Genomic DNA, 16,834 nt, shown 5'->3' with positions numbered 1-16,834 from the left:
GGACATTTCTCTCTTGGCAGGATCTAAGAGATAAGATGCCTACTCTGGTGATATTATTTTTAATTGAAGATTTTAAATCCAGGGAAATTAAATTTTTAAAAAACTTTTATGATAAAATGTAGTCATTTTATAAATAGGAATAACTCCCACATTATCTTATATAAATATAGATTTTTTATGTATTTGTGTTGTGCTGCTTGTAAATGCTGTAGGTATGAATACAAGTAGGGTTTTTTTGGGTTCTTGGTTTTGTTTTTTCTTTTCTATTACCTACCTCTTGTTATTGATGACAGTTTTAAGAGCATTTTCCAAATCATCAGCAGTCATTTCAAGGACATTCAGGGTCACCCCAGCTCCCCGAGTTTCCATGCGCTTGGCATTGTCCATCTGATCGCCAAATAGGGGCATCATCACCATCGGAACTCCATTGCATATTCCTTCATAAATACCATGGGAACCAGAGTGTGTGATGAATGCCCGAGTCTTTGGATGACCTGAGAAGTACAACAGACAAGGATGCTGAGCTCACCAGTCTCACAGTGTCTGGATTCTGAGAATACCCCAGGGACTGTTATCTACATGTGACCATTGTAGAAACTTGGGGTGGGGGAGGGGGAGGGGGAGGGGGAGGAGTGACGTATGCAATGTCTTATGTGTACGGACCACAATCAAGCTAAGATATCATTTAAAACATTCATGCCTGTCATTTTATTAATTTAACCCTGGTTTGACCTCCATGTCAGATGCCCCCAACCTACCAAGCAGATCATTTTGGGGTAGCCATTTGACAAGAATTGTGTTCTTTGCAAGATTCGATGGTCTAGTTCCGGTGTAGCGCCACAGGACCTCACAGGGGCAAAAAGCACAATGTTTAATAAAAGAACACAATGTGATTTTTTTTTTACAATTGCAATACTAGCTAGAAAGGCCAGTCATCTGGAAAGAACACCTATGGCCTCTGCATGGTGGGAGGTCTGGTGCATAGGAAGTCCCTGGAGCTCAGGCAACACTGTATCTTGATGCTGAAGCCTGGTGATTTGAGTGTGAGAAGCCACCAAGCCAGGCACCGGGAAACTCTTCACTTTTCTGCACTGCAAAGGGAAACTTTCTTAAAAAAAAAAAAAAACAAACAAACAAGGGAATGTCCAGAGCTAACCAAGGAAGAGCAAACCAAAACTAAGTCTTTTGGGTAAAACATCCTCATTTGGTATGAAAAAGAGTTCCATGCTTATTTTTAACTAGTTTCTCCCTAATACTTTGGTGTCTCCTAGAGAAAGGAGAAATCTGAGTGAAACAGACCATAGTGTAGGAGTACCTGAATGAAATTGAAAAATATAATAATACTAATGCTAATAGTAATAATAATAACAACAATGACAACAATGTTGGAGAATGTCAGAGGATTTCCAGACTCCTAACTCTGGAGCCAGAGATCTCAAAACAACAGCTATGACGGAGCCGTGCAGAACCATCTTACCGTCTGAGGAATTCTGCCCAAAGCCTCAGCAATTTCCATGGCTTTCTTCTCCGGAATCTCCGAGACCATGGATCCCAAAGAGAAAACCACGATGCCATGCTCCCCAGAGGCGTTGACATAGGCTTCAAATTCCTAGAGCAGAAAAGGATATTTCTAGTTCATCTCTTGTCCCTCACATTCCTTGTGACCTGAGCACATTAGGTTACAAGTTACTTCCCTCTTATGGAAATCAGTGAAAGGGTGTGTGCAATAGACAAGCATCATCATGGCAACTGTCTCCTTCTCCCCTGTCAATTCAGGAGGATGTCCACAGGGTTATCTGTAGGGTTCCCTGGAGATGCAGAATCCATGTAATGTGCTGACTTCCCATAAGAAAAGCAGAGGCACATACATGAGTGTGCATACACCTGAATGTACATCCATGAACATGACACAGGTCCATACACATGTTCCTACTTGTGGCCCCACACAGGAAACAGACTCTAAGTAGCATGGCAGTTCTCCCATGCTGTACATTATTAATAAGCTAACTAACCACCAAGAGTCTCTGATGGACTCAGCTATTCCCAAAGAATGTGGAGAAAATTAGCATGATGGTATGACATGCCAGGCTGCCCACAGCTGAGGAGCTGCCTGGAACCTGGTACTTTTATTCCTTAAATCTAAATTTTCCTGGGCAAATCATGTCCTGATATCCCTACATGTAAGATACAGAGAGACGATTACCAAACTCTATCATGAACACATGAGGATCACAAACCCTGGGCAACCTTCCCAGAGGAACAGCCCTCTTCCACACACCTGAGGGCCAGGTTCTTGCAGCCCCCTGGATCATCACAGCAGTGGCACCTTGGTCTCACCCACTGGGCCCACTTAAAGAGTGAGAGGCCAGGCCAGGCTTTTCTGCCATGGCTCTGGATTTTGATCTCTTTAAGAGCATACTAGAGTTGGTTGCTCTAAAGCCTTCCTTGTCTAGGATTGCCTCTTGTTTTCCTTCCCTCCTCAGGGACTTCTTTCCTGGGGGCAGGCAGCTCACATCCTAGTGCCCTTTGCCTTCCTGCTACCTCCAGATAGCACATAGCTCACCTACAGTCTATCTGGAAAGAGATCAGTCTAGTTTTTCCCTCCTGCATGGCCTCCCACGCCTACTCGGCAGCCAGTAGTGTGTGATTGGCACAAAATCAGCTCTGTAGGGTCATAAACATCCACAGTCAGATAGCAGGATTCAGCCAAGGCTTAACTAGCACGCAAGCTTGTGAGCTACAGAAGCATGTTGGACAATGACTCTGCATCAACTTTTGTGGATTCAACAGAGGTGAGTTCCCTCTACTTGGCACAAGATGCCCTAAACTTTGCCACAACATCACAGTCCTTGGGACAGCCAAACAGTGAGGCAACATGTTAGCTGCAAATAATCTTTGATCTCAGACTTGTTTCTTTCTAAACATGATAAATGCTCCAAAAGGAAGACCTTCTCTCTACGGACACTTCACTCCAGCTGACGAGACCATTAAATATTTCTTACATTCTACTAAGAGCTGCATAGTTGGTTCTGAACTCTGAACAAAACATCTTTTGCTCTCCCAGAATCCATTTAGACTACCTGTTAGAAGCCTTTCCCTTGAGCTAAGTACAAGCTTGCCTGCCTCCATGATTGGTCTCTTTTGCCAGTATCTTTCTATCTCTGGCTTCTCTGATCTATTAGCTATTTACTTCAGACTCAACATGTATGACTGTGGTCCTGAATTGCTTTATTTTACCAAGATTGTCTCTTGCTCAGACAGAGGGATGACACCTTGCCCTACAGGAAGAAGAGAAAGACTGCAATATTTAGTTTTCTGTTAGAATATCTAGACATTAGAATGATAACAAGGACCATAAAGGTAGTGACTCCTGCCAGGATCTATAAGGGTTAAAGAACAATTGCATCAGACTTAAGCTACTAGTGCCTGAATCAAGAACATGAGTTCCAAAGGGATGTTTCGTAGTACACAGCTCTGTTCTCTGAGAAGTGTCCCAAACACAGTGGTTCTTCTGACAATTAATGCTGGCTTCATTAAATTTAATTCCCCAGGATAAAATGCCTAAGATATGTATTTCTCAGAATACTGTATACAAAGAAGTCAGAAAAGGATGCCAAGGACAGACAAATTCAAGACTGTGAGACTTAGGGGATAGAAGTTAACAAGAGAGAACACTTGAAACCATACAAGCCTCCCTGAGATCAGCACATACCTATGGAAAGTTCCTTTCACCCAAAGAACAACAGGCCTGGAAAGGCGCCATTCAAATACACACCTGGGATAGGGGCTTTTTCTGAAGGCAGTTTATCCCACCAATAAAAACCATGTTGGGCATGATGGGCCTGGGGTAATCTTTCACAAAGTCATTTCTCATCAGCCAGATAGATGCAGAGCTCAGAAGGTCCTTGACAGTCACCTCTTTCTGTAAGATTTCAGTGGCAAGTGACCCATAGGGGGAATAAACCACTCTGCACATAAAGTTCTCTGACACAGCCAGGAGCATGTTCTTCACTCGCTGTAGGAAGTTCATGCGATCTGAATTGAAAGACATACTCTTGGGCACATAGGACAATGGGATAGGGCATTGGGTAGCTTCCAAATCCAGGCTGCATGGCAATGCATTCAAGAAGTTCACAGTGGGCAGAGCCAGGTACTGGGCCACAATGGCGCCACAGGGAAGGAAAGGGTCTGTCAGCAGAGCATCAAAGTGACTTTCTTCCAGAGAGGCCATAAACTCAGCATTGTGCAGCAGATGGGAGCAGCCAGACAGGAGCATACTGGAATCCCTTTTGACTTTCATATATATTTTGACCACGCGAAGCAGAAAAGGATCTTGATGAAAGGCAGTCCGCCCAAGTTCCACCAAAGTAGCTGTCACATTTTCCTTCTGGAATGGCACAGGGTACTTCCTCAGAGTGTAAAATGATCCTTCTTTTATGTGTATCGAGGCTTCAGGTGCTATGACCACAACTTCGTGCCCCTTCTGCTGGAGCTGCTGTATAACTCCAAGCATACTCAGCCAGTGGCTGCCATCCATAGGGAACACTAACAGCTTCCCAGCGTGGGATGCAGGGGGACCGAACACACACAACAGAAGGTACGGAAGAAGCAAAAGCAAACGCGAGCTCCAGCACACCACAGTCATGGTACCTCTCTCTCTGCTGCTGCCAGAGATCTACTCAAGCCGGCTCATGACACATGAGGAGAAACCTGTGCAACCAGTTAATGATTGATTGTGCCCCATGACTAAAGCTGTCAATGAGCTGGCAAGACCATGGAGCGTCTGCTTTCCATGACAAAGTGGGAGGAGCTTTACTGAGTTCCTTAACAAATAACAGCAATTGAACTGACAGCTACTCCTTCCTCAAGCCGCATGTTTGGGTGACTATAGCTGGCTCAACCATCTCTGGCCATTTTGGACTCATTAAACTAGCATTTTTGTAAGTCAGAAAGGGTTAACAGAGAGGGAAAAAGGACCATAAAGTGCCAAAGCATAACACTTTCCCAAGAATAAGACTGACAGTTACTCAGAAAGTCTTTTGGAAAGAAAAGAGCATTGTGTTGAAACATCACTTTTGTCCATGGAAGCCCTCCATCATCCACTCCGGGTTTCTCTTAAACATTTCTATCATTTAAAAAAGTGGTGTGTGCGTGCGTGCATGCGTGTGTGTGTGTGTGTGTGTGTGTGTGTGTGTGTGTGTGTGTGTGTGTATGTGTGTCTGTTGTAGGCTAAAAGAGTAATCTTGGGTGTCATTTCTCAGAGGCTGTAGATTTTGTGTTTGAGGCAGGCTCTTTCACTGGAGTGGAGGCTACCAGTTAAGCTACATACAGGGAGGCTGCTAAGCAAAGAAATCTCCCTTTCTCTAGCTCCCCAGTGTTGGGATTCCAGGCATGCCCAATTGTCTGCAGAATTTTCATGTGGCTTCTGGGGCTTAAACTCGGGTCCTTATGCTTGCAGAGGATTTTACTAACTCAGCCTCTGCCACTTTCTTCTTAGTGAATCTAGGACAGGGCTGGGTTTCAAGATGGCAGCTGAGACCAGCACAGAAGAGTGCCCTGACTCAGCTATGAAGAGAGACAGACTCTCAGCTCAAACTGATAAATCAGCCCCTTGAAGATACAAATGAACGGAACCAGGCTGGGGTAGAAAATGACCAAGAAGGCAAAGTCACATGGGTCTGTGGACAGAAGTCCTCTCTAAGAGTTCCCTCAGAGAGACAGTGAGAAAACATATTCTAAACAGAAAATCAAACTAGGTAAGCACCAGCTAGTAAGTACATTTGTGCTCATCACATTTGCCTGATGCCAAGAGGAAATTCTTTTTTTTTTTTTTTGCTTTTTACATTTATTTAATTATTTATTGTATGTAGAATAAGTGCCCAACATATGTGGAGAGATCAGAGGACAACATGCAGGAGTTGGCTCTCTTCTCCTACCCTGAAGGTCTTGGGTGTGTAACTCAGGTCCTTGGGCTTGTCCAGTAGTGCCTTTATCTGCTGCACCATCTTGTCAGCTCCATTTTGGAGTCTTTTATTCTGCAGCAGGATAACCCACAGAGTTTCAATAAGAACTTCCAAGTCCAAGTTTCTAGAAGAGAACTTTCCTTTCCTTAGTGTCTAACTGAACCAGCACAAACTTACTTCCCTTATTCTTTATCTCACAAGCAGAATCCTCTCACCTGCTCAGTCCAAGCACAGGAAGCTCTGCACAGGCTTACCCCTCTTCCTCACTGCAGGAGAATGACCTGAATGTCCCTGTCACAGCAGGCAGCTCTCAGTCTCCCTATCATGGCCCCTGGCTTCCTTTCTTTTGTCTTCTCACTCAGTCATTCAAACTCTCTGATTATATCCAACAATATCTTTAGCCAAGAGGAAATTCTAATGCTTGAATTGAAGGCAACAAAATCGTGCATGCTATGTGTTAAATGCTGTCAAGCTGCACACTCTGTAACACATCCTATCCCATAGCACTGTCCTGTAAACGCAGACTATCTGTCCCTCATTTTAGATACATACCGAGGCTGACAAAAGCAAAGACATTTGCCAAGTTCTTGGCAGAGCTAAGACACAGGCCCTGGATGTTGGTGCCCAAAGCCTACACTCTTGACTTCCAGTCTCCAGAAGTACCCAGACCCGTCCCTAGTGGAAATTCCACCTAAGTAGAAATTGAATGGGAAGTTGTGAACCTAAGGTCATGACCCCACCATGATGGATGAAGAAAAAGCAGAAGGGAGGACTTTGAACCCCAAAAGGTGTTCAAATAGCACAATCTGGGGTACTTGGAAACTAGGTGAAGAGCTGCAGAGTGGAAATGACTCCCAAAGGGAGCAGCCAAAGTGAGGGCAAAACACAGCCTGTACTCTTTGTGGGGATCCACTGATGTTCTATACAGTTCTAGGAAGAAAGCCCTGATCCCAGTGTTGACCACAGTACTAGGTCTATCTGCATGTGGCTGTGCTGAGAACACTAAGGAGAAACAACTTAGCTTTAAAGCTTTGGTGTTCTAGGGTACACAGTTGACAGGACCCTTCTCCTTACTCCTTTTTCATGTCTTCACCCTTCCTCAACAGAATTCCAGTTTTGCTTATGTGTTTTAAACACGAGCGCCCCCTACCCCTGAGCGTGAGCGTGAGCGCACGTGCATGCGTGCGCACACATGCGCGCGCACACACACACAGACACACACACACACAGACACACACACACACACCATGCACACATGCACTCTGAACTCTTAAGTCCTTCCACACACTAAATAGCTCAATCACTCTTAATTCTTGGTCAGTGGCAAAGATATAGCAATGCCTTTGCTTCTGCTGTGCCTTTAACTAGATCTCAAAGCTCACAACCCAAGTTAAGCTTAAAGATCAGTAATCCTTGTAAGCCCCATTTTTGTGAGAACTCACCTGCAGCTTATGTGGGGCAAAGAGCCTGCAAACACTATAATGCCTTTATGACTCTGTGTTCCTGTCATCATTCAGAACCTTGAGCTTTTTTATTTATATGGTGCTGGAGATAGAGCCCAGGGTCACAGGCAAAGCAGACAGTGTGCTTCCTCAGCTTCTTGCAGCTACTATGCACTTGAATGGTTGGGGCCCAACCCTATCTTTGGCCATGGAACACAGTTCATTGATCAAGATGCAAGGCAATCTACATCTCTTATGATCAACAAGGAGAACCACTTCAAAACAATCCAATGACAGGTCTTCCCTAAAACATGAGCAGACCCAACCCCTTTCAACTTTAAAGCTAATCTCTTCCTTCACCAACATGTATGGAACATGTGAATTCTACTGTGCTGGGTGCTCTGCTAGGTTCCAGAGCCAAAACCCAAATAACCAATAGCCACTGCCTTTAAGGAGGGATCCAGGAGTCAGAAAAGCACTTAAACCAAGCAATCACAGGGTACCACAGGATGCTTTGTGTTTCTTTGGAGGCCCTTGTTGAATGCAGTGTCTTCGAAAAGTCCCATGGTAGGGATTTCTTTTTAAGCTGGAACCAGAAGCTAATATTCCCATCTACGGGACACCTAGCTCCTTAGATGGCATAAGAATGGATCCTGATACTAAACAAAGCACATAAGCTCTCTGTCCTCCTGAGGATCAACTCTGGATCCTTAGAGGGAAAAGGCAGTTTTCCTCAGATCTCTGCAGCATTTTCCCCATCCTACCTTTCATCATCTAGGAGTTCCCACAGCTGCCTATATCCAGAATAAATGGATATATTCCTCAGAGGCAGGGTTTCAACCCTGAGGCCAGTCTATAGCTGTGCATTCAGTAACTGTTTTTGTACAAACTCCATCTACTTTTACTATAGGCCCAATACTTAGGGCAAGTGTTCACTCTTTTAGATCCAGCTGCTTTGGTCTTATCTCAGAGCTCAGCCTCTAGACTGTCCCTCCAGCCCACTATATCAGTTTGCCTTTGTATTATCCCACTCCACCACTGCTTCTCTGGTACTTTGGTCAACAGCTTTACAGGGTCCACAGGAAAACTCAAACCCTCTAGCCTTGCTCTTTTTTAGACCTGGGTCACTTTGAAACGAGTTTTCCTCCTCTTTGGCTCTCCTGATTAGTCAAATCCATCTGCCCTTTCCTCCTAATCAGGATTCTATTACTGTTTATTTCATGTTTACCAAGTGCCAGGCCTGGAGGTTCAAGTTCAGTCACTGGGTGTGACATAAACTCAAATGACTGTTCTGGCATCCTAGAATTTCTGATTAGACCTAGTACCCTTCCTGATAGAATCTTTAAACATTTACTGGTTAACCATTTCCCTTTAGAACTAAGTAATCTTTAGAGATACATGTTGCCTCATCACTGATCAAATAAGGTAATACAGTGTTTTGTTTTGTTTTTGTTTTTGTTTTTAAAAAGCCCTCAAGAAAGTGGGAATAAAAGCAAGTGTCAAGCAAAGGCAGAAGGAAGGCCAGAGTCATACTACAACAGTATTAGTGGCGACAAGAACATTTCATCTAAGGTACTTCAAAAACAGCCACAAGTTCCAATTATTTTTGTTCAGAACAACAATGGCTCTCCAAGTATAAACTAGAACCCTGAAGATCCCCCAAGGACCTTTCAGAGGAATGTTACAAGGTTGAAACTATTTCCATTAACAGAAATACTGACTTTTAAAGATCTAAATTTCTCATAGGCATATGGTGGAGTTTTCCAAAGGTTACTCTATTTATGAGATCAAAATAGATTGAATGCAGTAACAGAAGAATCCAGCTCTATGAAGCCCGATGCTGGAGTGATTTGAAGAACACAAACACACATTACCCTTCTGAAGTTTTGTTTTGAAGAAGTTATTTTCTCATAAGAACATGATTTATGCTAGTGTGTATCTAATATATATGCTTTTCATTGCTTTACTTTCTCGTAGAGCCATATAAATGAAAGGGGGGTGTCCTATGGCCAAAATGTTTAAGAACCTGAGTCATTCACAAGCCACTGTCCTTCAGACCAGGATCAGACAAAACATACTCCTGAGAACCTTCCTAATCTCCTGCCTGGCTGATGAAAAGACAGCTTGGGGCAGGGCACAAAAATCTATTTAAAAAATCCAGTTTTGTGAGGCACACTTGTGCCACAATGCACGATGCTGAGGCAGCAGGGCATTACTGCAAGCTTAAGGCTAGTCTGAGCTACACAGCTGAAGAGAAGGGAGAGCAGCATCAGGAGAAGAGGGAAAGGAGAAGAGTGAGAAAAAAGAGAGGTAGAGAGAAGGAGAAGGTGGGGGGAAGGATGAAATAGTACTTTTCTATAGCAGCCAGAGTCAAAGCCTCTCTCCCCTAAGTCGTCCTTTGTTCATCCTACCATAGGACAACCCAATCACCACTGCAAGGATACTAGACTCGGTCCTGTCTCTAAGCATCACTGAGCATCTCTAGGAGCACAACGGATCCCTGGGGCCCTCCATTCTGATAGGCTGAGGCATCGCCCGCCTCCGCCAATGAGAGACGTTTGCGTCACAAGGGAGTGTGGCGCCGGCCGGTAGGCGGGCGTTCAGCAGCTGCCACCACCGCTCCAGCGCCAAGGCCGCGGGCCGGCCAGCCGCCATGGTGGACTACTACGAGGTGCTGGGCGTGCCGCGGCAGGCCTCAGCCGAGGCCATCCGCAAGGCGTACCGCAAGCTTGCGCTCAAGTGGCACCCGGACAAGAACCCCGAGCACAAGGAGGAGGCCGAGAGGCGGTTCAAGCAGGTGGCGCAGGCCTACGAGGTCTTATCGGACGTCCGCAAGCGCGAGGTGTACGACCGCTGCGGCGAAGTGGGCGAGGTGGGCGGAGGCGGCGCGGCGGGCAGCCCGTTCCACGACGCCTTCCAGTATGTCTTCTCCTTCCGAGACCCCGCGGAGGTCTTCAGGGAGTTCTTCGGGGGCCACGACCCTTTCTCCTTCGACTTCTTCGGAGACCCCCTTGAGAACTTTTTTGGGGATCGGAGGAGCACCCGTGGAAGCAGAAGCCGAGGGGCTGTACCCTTCTCTACCTCCTTTACCGAATTCCCAGGATTTGGGGGTGGCTTCGCTTCGTTAGATACTGGATTCACATCCTTCGGTTCTCCAGGAAACTCGGGCCTTTCTTCTTTCTCCATGTCTTGCGGTGGTGGGGCGGCAGGCAACTACAAGTCGGTGTCAACCTCCACCGAAATAATTAATGGCAAAAAAATCACCACCAAGAGAATCGTTGAGAATGGTCAGGAAAGGGTGGAAGTGGAAGAAGATGGAGAGTTAAAGTCCCTGATAATTAATGGCAAAGAGCAGCTGCTTCGCATCAATACTCAGTAAAGACGTAAAGTGTCTTTTAAGGACTATCAGGACTTTTTTGTTTAAACGCGTTTTCAAGGGAACTCTACTTTCAGAACAACTGTATTCAAGACATTATATGCAGCTCATGTCGGTGCCTCTTGTTACTGTTGGGATCGCAGGGATAGGATCTCTCTTGGTCTTTATGCCTGTTGTAAATATCTGTATGCCTTTGGCACTTATTAAACGTAATCCTGAGGCAGACCAGTGTTATGTTCTAGTGCTAGGAAACACCGTTCACAGCACCTAAAACCACACAATGTCCATTTTGTTGAACATTCAACTCAGAGCTTTCCTTGAACTTTATAGCTCCACTTCCCCACATGCGCACCAAGGTGAAAGATAGGCATGTATTGAGTCTTTCGTTTAAGATAGCTAAGTTGAAAAGAACGGCTTTTAGTTTACCTAAAGTCATGCTGCCATAGGAACAGTTGACTACTGTTTAAATGAAAGGCTAAAACTAAGCAGCTAAACTGAAGAAAGTAGACTTAAGTATATTCTTGTTATTGCTGCAACAAATTACCACGAACTTGGTAGTGTGTATCTCACACTTATTCTTCCCATGTTTTGTAGAAGTCTGAAATTCACTTCAATGGGCAAAAAGGAGGATTGCTAGGATAGTGCTCTCTCTGAAGGTTTAGGGTTATGTTTATCAGTCAAGCTCTCAACATTTGGCTCGTTAGTGCCTAAGTTTGTTCTACAACAGTGGAAGATGCTGGAAGTGAAAAGTGCCTTTTGAAGGATATACAAGCTCCTTGGTTGTATATATATATATATATATATATATATATATATATATGCAATAGAATCCATTCTATAGCACAGTTGGGTGCTTCCCTAGACCTTGCAGATGTTGCCTTTAGAGAGTACAACACAGAATATTCTACCTCACTTCAGTGTTATTTATGAAGACTTCATAAGGCATGGAAGCAAAATGGATCTGAATGGGTTTAAGATGCTTTGTAATTCTCTCCAAAGAGGTCATAGGACCTAAGCACATTATCATAAATTCAGACTACATGAAATGGCCTAGGGTTTTCAGTGCTTACTAGGCAAGCATCCCCAGAATCCCCAGAAACCTAAATAAAGGTCTGGTGTGTGAGATAGTCCTCAAAGGGCAGAGACATGAAGTCCCCAGAGCATGCTGGCTGGCAAGATGAACCATATTGGCTAAGCTCTGGATTATTTTTTGAGAGACCCTGGATAAAGTGCAAGAGTAATTGAGGGTGATTCCTGCCATCAGCCTTGGACCTCCATGCATGCACTTGTGCGCGCACATACACACACACAGACACACACACCATGCAGACATATGCACATACATAAGGAAGAGTCACTGAGTAGTATGTTGCTATGGGTTTGTATCTGAACTGATAGAAGGTATCAAGAATTTAGGGATCATGAACACATACAGTTGTGTGATGATTAAATGTGGAAATCATCATCTTGGGTGGGACATGAGTGGGTCTGAAACTACATAGTGGATACAAGATAATCAGCAGAGTTTCCATGGTAGGCAAAGAGCCTGGCATAGCAAGGTTACTCAGAGATCATGGGTCTTCCGCTCTGGTTTGTTTTAACAGTTGAGAGCAAACACAAGAATCAATAGTCATCTGGATGTCTTGGATTAGTGCTGCTATAAATGTAAAGTTCCTGGCTGGACTGAAACTCATTATGTAGGTCAGGCTGTCCTTGAACTCACAGGAATCTACTCTGCTTCCTAAATGCAGGGATTCACAGCATGTGCAACTATAAAAAAACATTTTTTAAAATGAATTGTCAAGCTTGAAACTTTCTTCAAAAATGGCTTTGTCTCAAAACACTTGTGAAGACATTCCTGTAGAAGGTCACCTTTTAGGGAAGGTTTGTCATAGTGGTCAAAAGGCGTTTCCTGTGCCTCTTGAATCTACCAGTAGATCTGTATGTAAGAGCATACTCCAGCACAAGCCTGACAATTTGACTTTGATTCCTGGAACCTGGAAGGAGTGAACCAGCAAGCAGAAGTTGAAGTTCTTGACTTCCACACAAGTACCTTGGTACACATGCACACAGCACCTAGTTTCAAAAAGGCATTCAAATACACTGTAGGGTATTCCTTCATGGTATCACTGGGAGCATTTTCTAGAATACACCAGGCAAGGAAGGAGCAACACACTGTAAGCTCTAGAAGACTAGGAGGCCCTGTTCCACCTAAAACAAGATCAAGACTTTAAAAAGCCAGTCACACGGCATGAGGTTCACATGCAGCTTTAATGTAGTTGACATGGCTGAAAGCATTCGAAAGAAACTACAGTTTCCAAGTAACCATTTTCTCTTTGATTTTATGTCACAGCCTCCAAATGGGAGGAAAGGTACCCTCTCCATTGTAGGAAGTCATTCATCTGTATCAGCTTTCATTCCTAGAATTTCAAATTCTACATTCTCCTCAGTTCTCTCCTCTCTCCCATACTCGCCCTCATCTCTTCTTTATCCTGCCCTCTCTTCTCCCTCCCTCTCCTCTTCCTCTTCCTTCTCACTTCCCCCCTCATGGTTTCATTATTTATCCTTGCTCCAGCTTCATTATGTAGCCTTGGTGGACTTGTACTAATCCTAATCCTGCCTTATCTTTCAAAGTTCTAGGATTACTAAGCCAAGCTCACAGGTTTCCTCATTAAATACAGACTCATTTAACTTCCTTAGATCTCCATTAAACTGTTTGAGTATATGTTCAATTACTTCCTGACAATCTGACTAGACTGGAAAATAACCAGTAGCCTCAGGAGTAAATGTACAACTTACTTTCTACCTGTACCCTATGATAGAGTAAAAAGTTTTGTTATGGTAGACTTATCTAGACTATTTTTAGTTTTCTATATACAAAATTTGAAATAGACAATTTTGTTATATCGTGGAAGATCTATCATCAGGAGCTGCGCAGTTACACACAGTCAACTGAGCATCTGATATGTGGTTAGTCCAAAAATTGATCCTATAAACTAATGATTCGCTTGCTTCCAGATCTGTTGAGTGCTCAAGTGTTGTGTGAATTCACACCCATTTCACCTCTGAGAGCGATATTAAAAGCTTTCACATCAACAACTACAATTTGCTGATTCCTTTAACCTTCAGAAAAAAATCCGAAAGCAGCACACCTTCTGGTGGGTCAGGCCACAGCTCAATTTCTCAGCTCCTGAGCAGAATCAGGACACTCACCAATAGCAAAACCATGTCTGGATATGTGGGCAATCTGTTGAGTCCCACTCCAACACCTTAGAACTAGGCCCCTCACCTTAGCCTTAGTCCCAGAGTATGGCATGGTGACCACGTTAATATGCTAATTGAACTAAAGCCTCTCAGGAAAGAAAAGATACCTTTGGAAAGATGAGTTGGATAAATAAGAATTTGAAAGTAAAAAATAATTTCCCCGGAAAATCCTTGAGATAAAAGCAGAATACAGACCCGAGAGAGGGGCTTCTTGGTAACACAGTTTATGCCCCCAATGAAGACCATGTTAGGCATGATGGGCCTGGGGTAGTCGAATACAAAGTCCCCTCGGAACAGCCACACGGACGCATGGCTGAGAACCTCCACCAAGGACACTTCTCTCTGCAAAAGCTCAGAGGCCAGACTTTCATAGGGAGTGATTGATAAATGGCAAATGTACTTCAGGACCAGATAGTACAGCATGTTCTGGACCCTTTGCAGGAAGTCCATGTGGTCAGAAAGCTTTGTGAATCCGTTCGGAATATAAGAGGAAGGATTTGGACACTGTGTGGCCTCATATTCTATGCCACAGGAAATAGCACGCAGAAAAAACACAGCAGGAATCTGTAGGTACTTAGCCAGTACTGCTCCACAGGGGAAAAAGGGGTCTGTTAAGATCACATCAAAAAAACTGGAATTCAGTTGCTGGATCAGCATCTTATTGTGAAATAAAGCTGTACAAGAATTTGAGTAGAGGTCAAAAAATTTTCTTATAGATGCTGTAGTTTCAAAAAAGGCCTTCACAAAATGTTGTCTTTTAAAGGTCGTCTCAATGTCACTCAGTATTTCTTGCTGATATTCTTCCTTGGTATATGGAAAGGCAAAGGTTTTGAGGGTGAAGAAGTCTTCTCCTTTGATGTGCACAGTCACCTCTGGAGCCAGGACCACAGTCTGGTGACCTCGGGCATGGAGCTCCCGCACAACATCCCTCATGCTCAGCCACGAGCTGCCCTCCATGGGTAACACCAGCACTTTTGCACCTTCAGCCCAGGGCAGAGCACACAGCAGGAGCAGCAGCTCTGAGATTCCTCGAAGGAGCACACACAGTCCTGTGTCCATCTCCAAGTTCTGTTCTCCTGAATGCTGAGGGCTGCAGGATCCTACCCTTAGTTAAGGGACCTAGGTAAAAATTAATCTGGGTTTTCACTGCATTCTGAAGTTGTTGGTCAGGTCTCCTTCTACAATCCATGCCAGACAAGAATCCTGATAAAGTCAGAATTCTCCTATGTAGTAAGCATGGACTACATTTTTTTTGTTTGTTTTTTTGTTTTTTCCCTGAGGGCACTGGTCTGAAAGTCAAGAAAAGATGAATTTGAGGCCCAGGTCAGGGGCAGGACTCCAGTGTTAGGCACCATGTGCATGACCATGAATCTGGCCCTGCCTCAGAGAAATCCTCCCACATGTGATGAACAGTTGCTGCCACCTCCTACCTTCAGAAGCTCTGAGGCTTCACTCTCTCCTGGGCAAGTCCCTGGGGTGTCCTGCATTCTGTCTCTCCATATCAGTGTTATTCTGCTGTGCCAGCCAGGCTGAGGCTTTCCTCTGCAGAGAAGCCACGCTCTGAGGATCCAGACCAGGAACTGACTCAGGGTGAGCCCCTGCTGCCATGTACAATCTGCCTCTGCATTTCACCCTTTCATGAAGGGCAGGTGTTTAATAAAATGTTCTGCAGTTTCTCTTCCAAAGGCAATTTTTCAGCCTTTTTGTCCTGCACCTGCCTCTTTTCTGCATGTTTTATCTCAAGGCAAACCCTGTCATTTCCCTTCTGTGTCTGTCTATGCAGAATTACCCAAGTGTAGGTTTTAGCCTCTCCTGTCCATGCCATGCCTGTAAAAGGAAAAGAACAGAAGAAGCAGGTGGCTGAGAACACAGAACCTGAATCTGTGCTTGCTGCTTGTAGCCGCTGTTGTCAGCCTGAATGGGGACACTCCCAACACTACTGCTAGTAGAAGAGGCCCACTTCTTCCCAGACTCACTATGCAGCTCCACTGTACCTGTGCTGGTAAAAATTGAACTAAGGCAACATTGATTGTTCCCCTCCATGTAAGGGCCAGGCTTGCAGATCTAAAGCACATAAGAACCAGATACCAAGTCTGAGCAATATTTCTATGTATAAACTAGGTCAAAGAAATACTGTTAATTCTGCTGACCAAGTGCCAGAAATGTAGCATGTATGTAGCAGAATGAGAAGCATGAAGAGGCACGTGGCAAGACTGGCCCTCACAATATTCTTGTTTCCCGTTTTGTTTTAAACTGTCAATAGGTGCATGGTGCCTTGGGTATTTATTATAATTAATGCCTAGGCAAACAGTACTATTTCCTGGAACTAGGAAATGATGGTTAGTGCAGCACTGTGATCCCTGCATTTGCTCTGGCCTGGAAGCGTGCAGGGCCAGGTAACTAGCACTGGACACTTCACCCATCCTGGTGAAACACATGAGCACTTTTTTTCCCCAATTTTTTATTAGCGATTTTCTCCCTTTATATTTCAAATGCTATCCTGAAAGTTCCCTATACCCTCCCCCAACCCTGCTCCCCTACCCACTCACTCCCACTTCTTGGCCCTGGTGTTCCCCTGTACTGGGACATATAAAGTTTGCAAGACCAAGGGGCCTCTCTTCTCAATGATGGCCAACTAGGCCATCTTCTGCTACATACACAGCTAGAGATACGAGCTCTGGGGGGTACTGGTTAGTTCATATTGTTGATCCAACTATAGGGTTGCAGACCCCTTCAGCTCCTTGGGTACTTTCTCTAGCTCCTCCATTGGGGGCCCTGTGTTCCATCCA

At 44.5% G+C, this 16,834-nt stretch overlaps 2 protein-coding genes across 7 annotated transcripts in view; one reads left to right on the top strand and one right to left on the bottom strand.

Annotated features, from left to right (window-relative positions):
* LOC110283898 (UDP-glucuronosyltransferase 1-6) overlaps positions 1-16,834 on the bottom strand; it is a 124,380-nt gene that overhangs the window by 2,366 nt on the left and 105,180 nt on the right. For 2 of the 6 annotated variants that reach the window (XM_021149605.1, XM_021149689.2), the window contains 3 exons: positions 1,478-1,609; positions 759-846; positions 275-494 (listed from right to left, as the gene is read on the bottom strand). In XM_021149605.1, coding sequence (XP_021005264.1) covers positions 275-494; positions 759-846; positions 1,478-1,609 — 440 coding nt within the window. Of the gene's footprint in view, positions 1-274; positions 495-758; positions 847-1,477; positions 1,610-3,775; positions 4,693-10,382; positions 10,387-14,240; positions 15,134-16,834 lie in introns of those variants that run through there. The other 4 variants (XM_029479234.1, XM_029479235.1, XM_021149532.2 and 1 more) reach the window with 4 other exon arrangements.
* Dnajb3 (DnaJ heat shock protein family (Hsp40) member B3) lies at positions 9,995-11,000 on the top strand. Its single transcript, XM_029479243.1, has one exon. The coding sequence runs from the start codon at positions 10,059-10,061 to the stop codon at positions 10,782-10,784; it is 726 nt and encodes a 241-aa protein (XP_029335103.1). The 5' UTR covers positions 9,995-10,058; the 3' UTR covers positions 10,785-11,000.

The sequence above is a fragment of the Mus caroli genome, chromosome 1 (assembly GCF_900094665.2).
Source record: "Mus caroli chromosome 1, CAROLI_EIJ_v1.1, whole genome shotgun sequence".
Classification (NCBI taxonomy): domain Eukaryota; kingdom Metazoa; phylum Chordata; class Mammalia; order Rodentia; family Muridae; genus Mus; species Mus caroli.
This window is presented reverse-complemented; position numbering and strand designations above follow the sequence as displayed.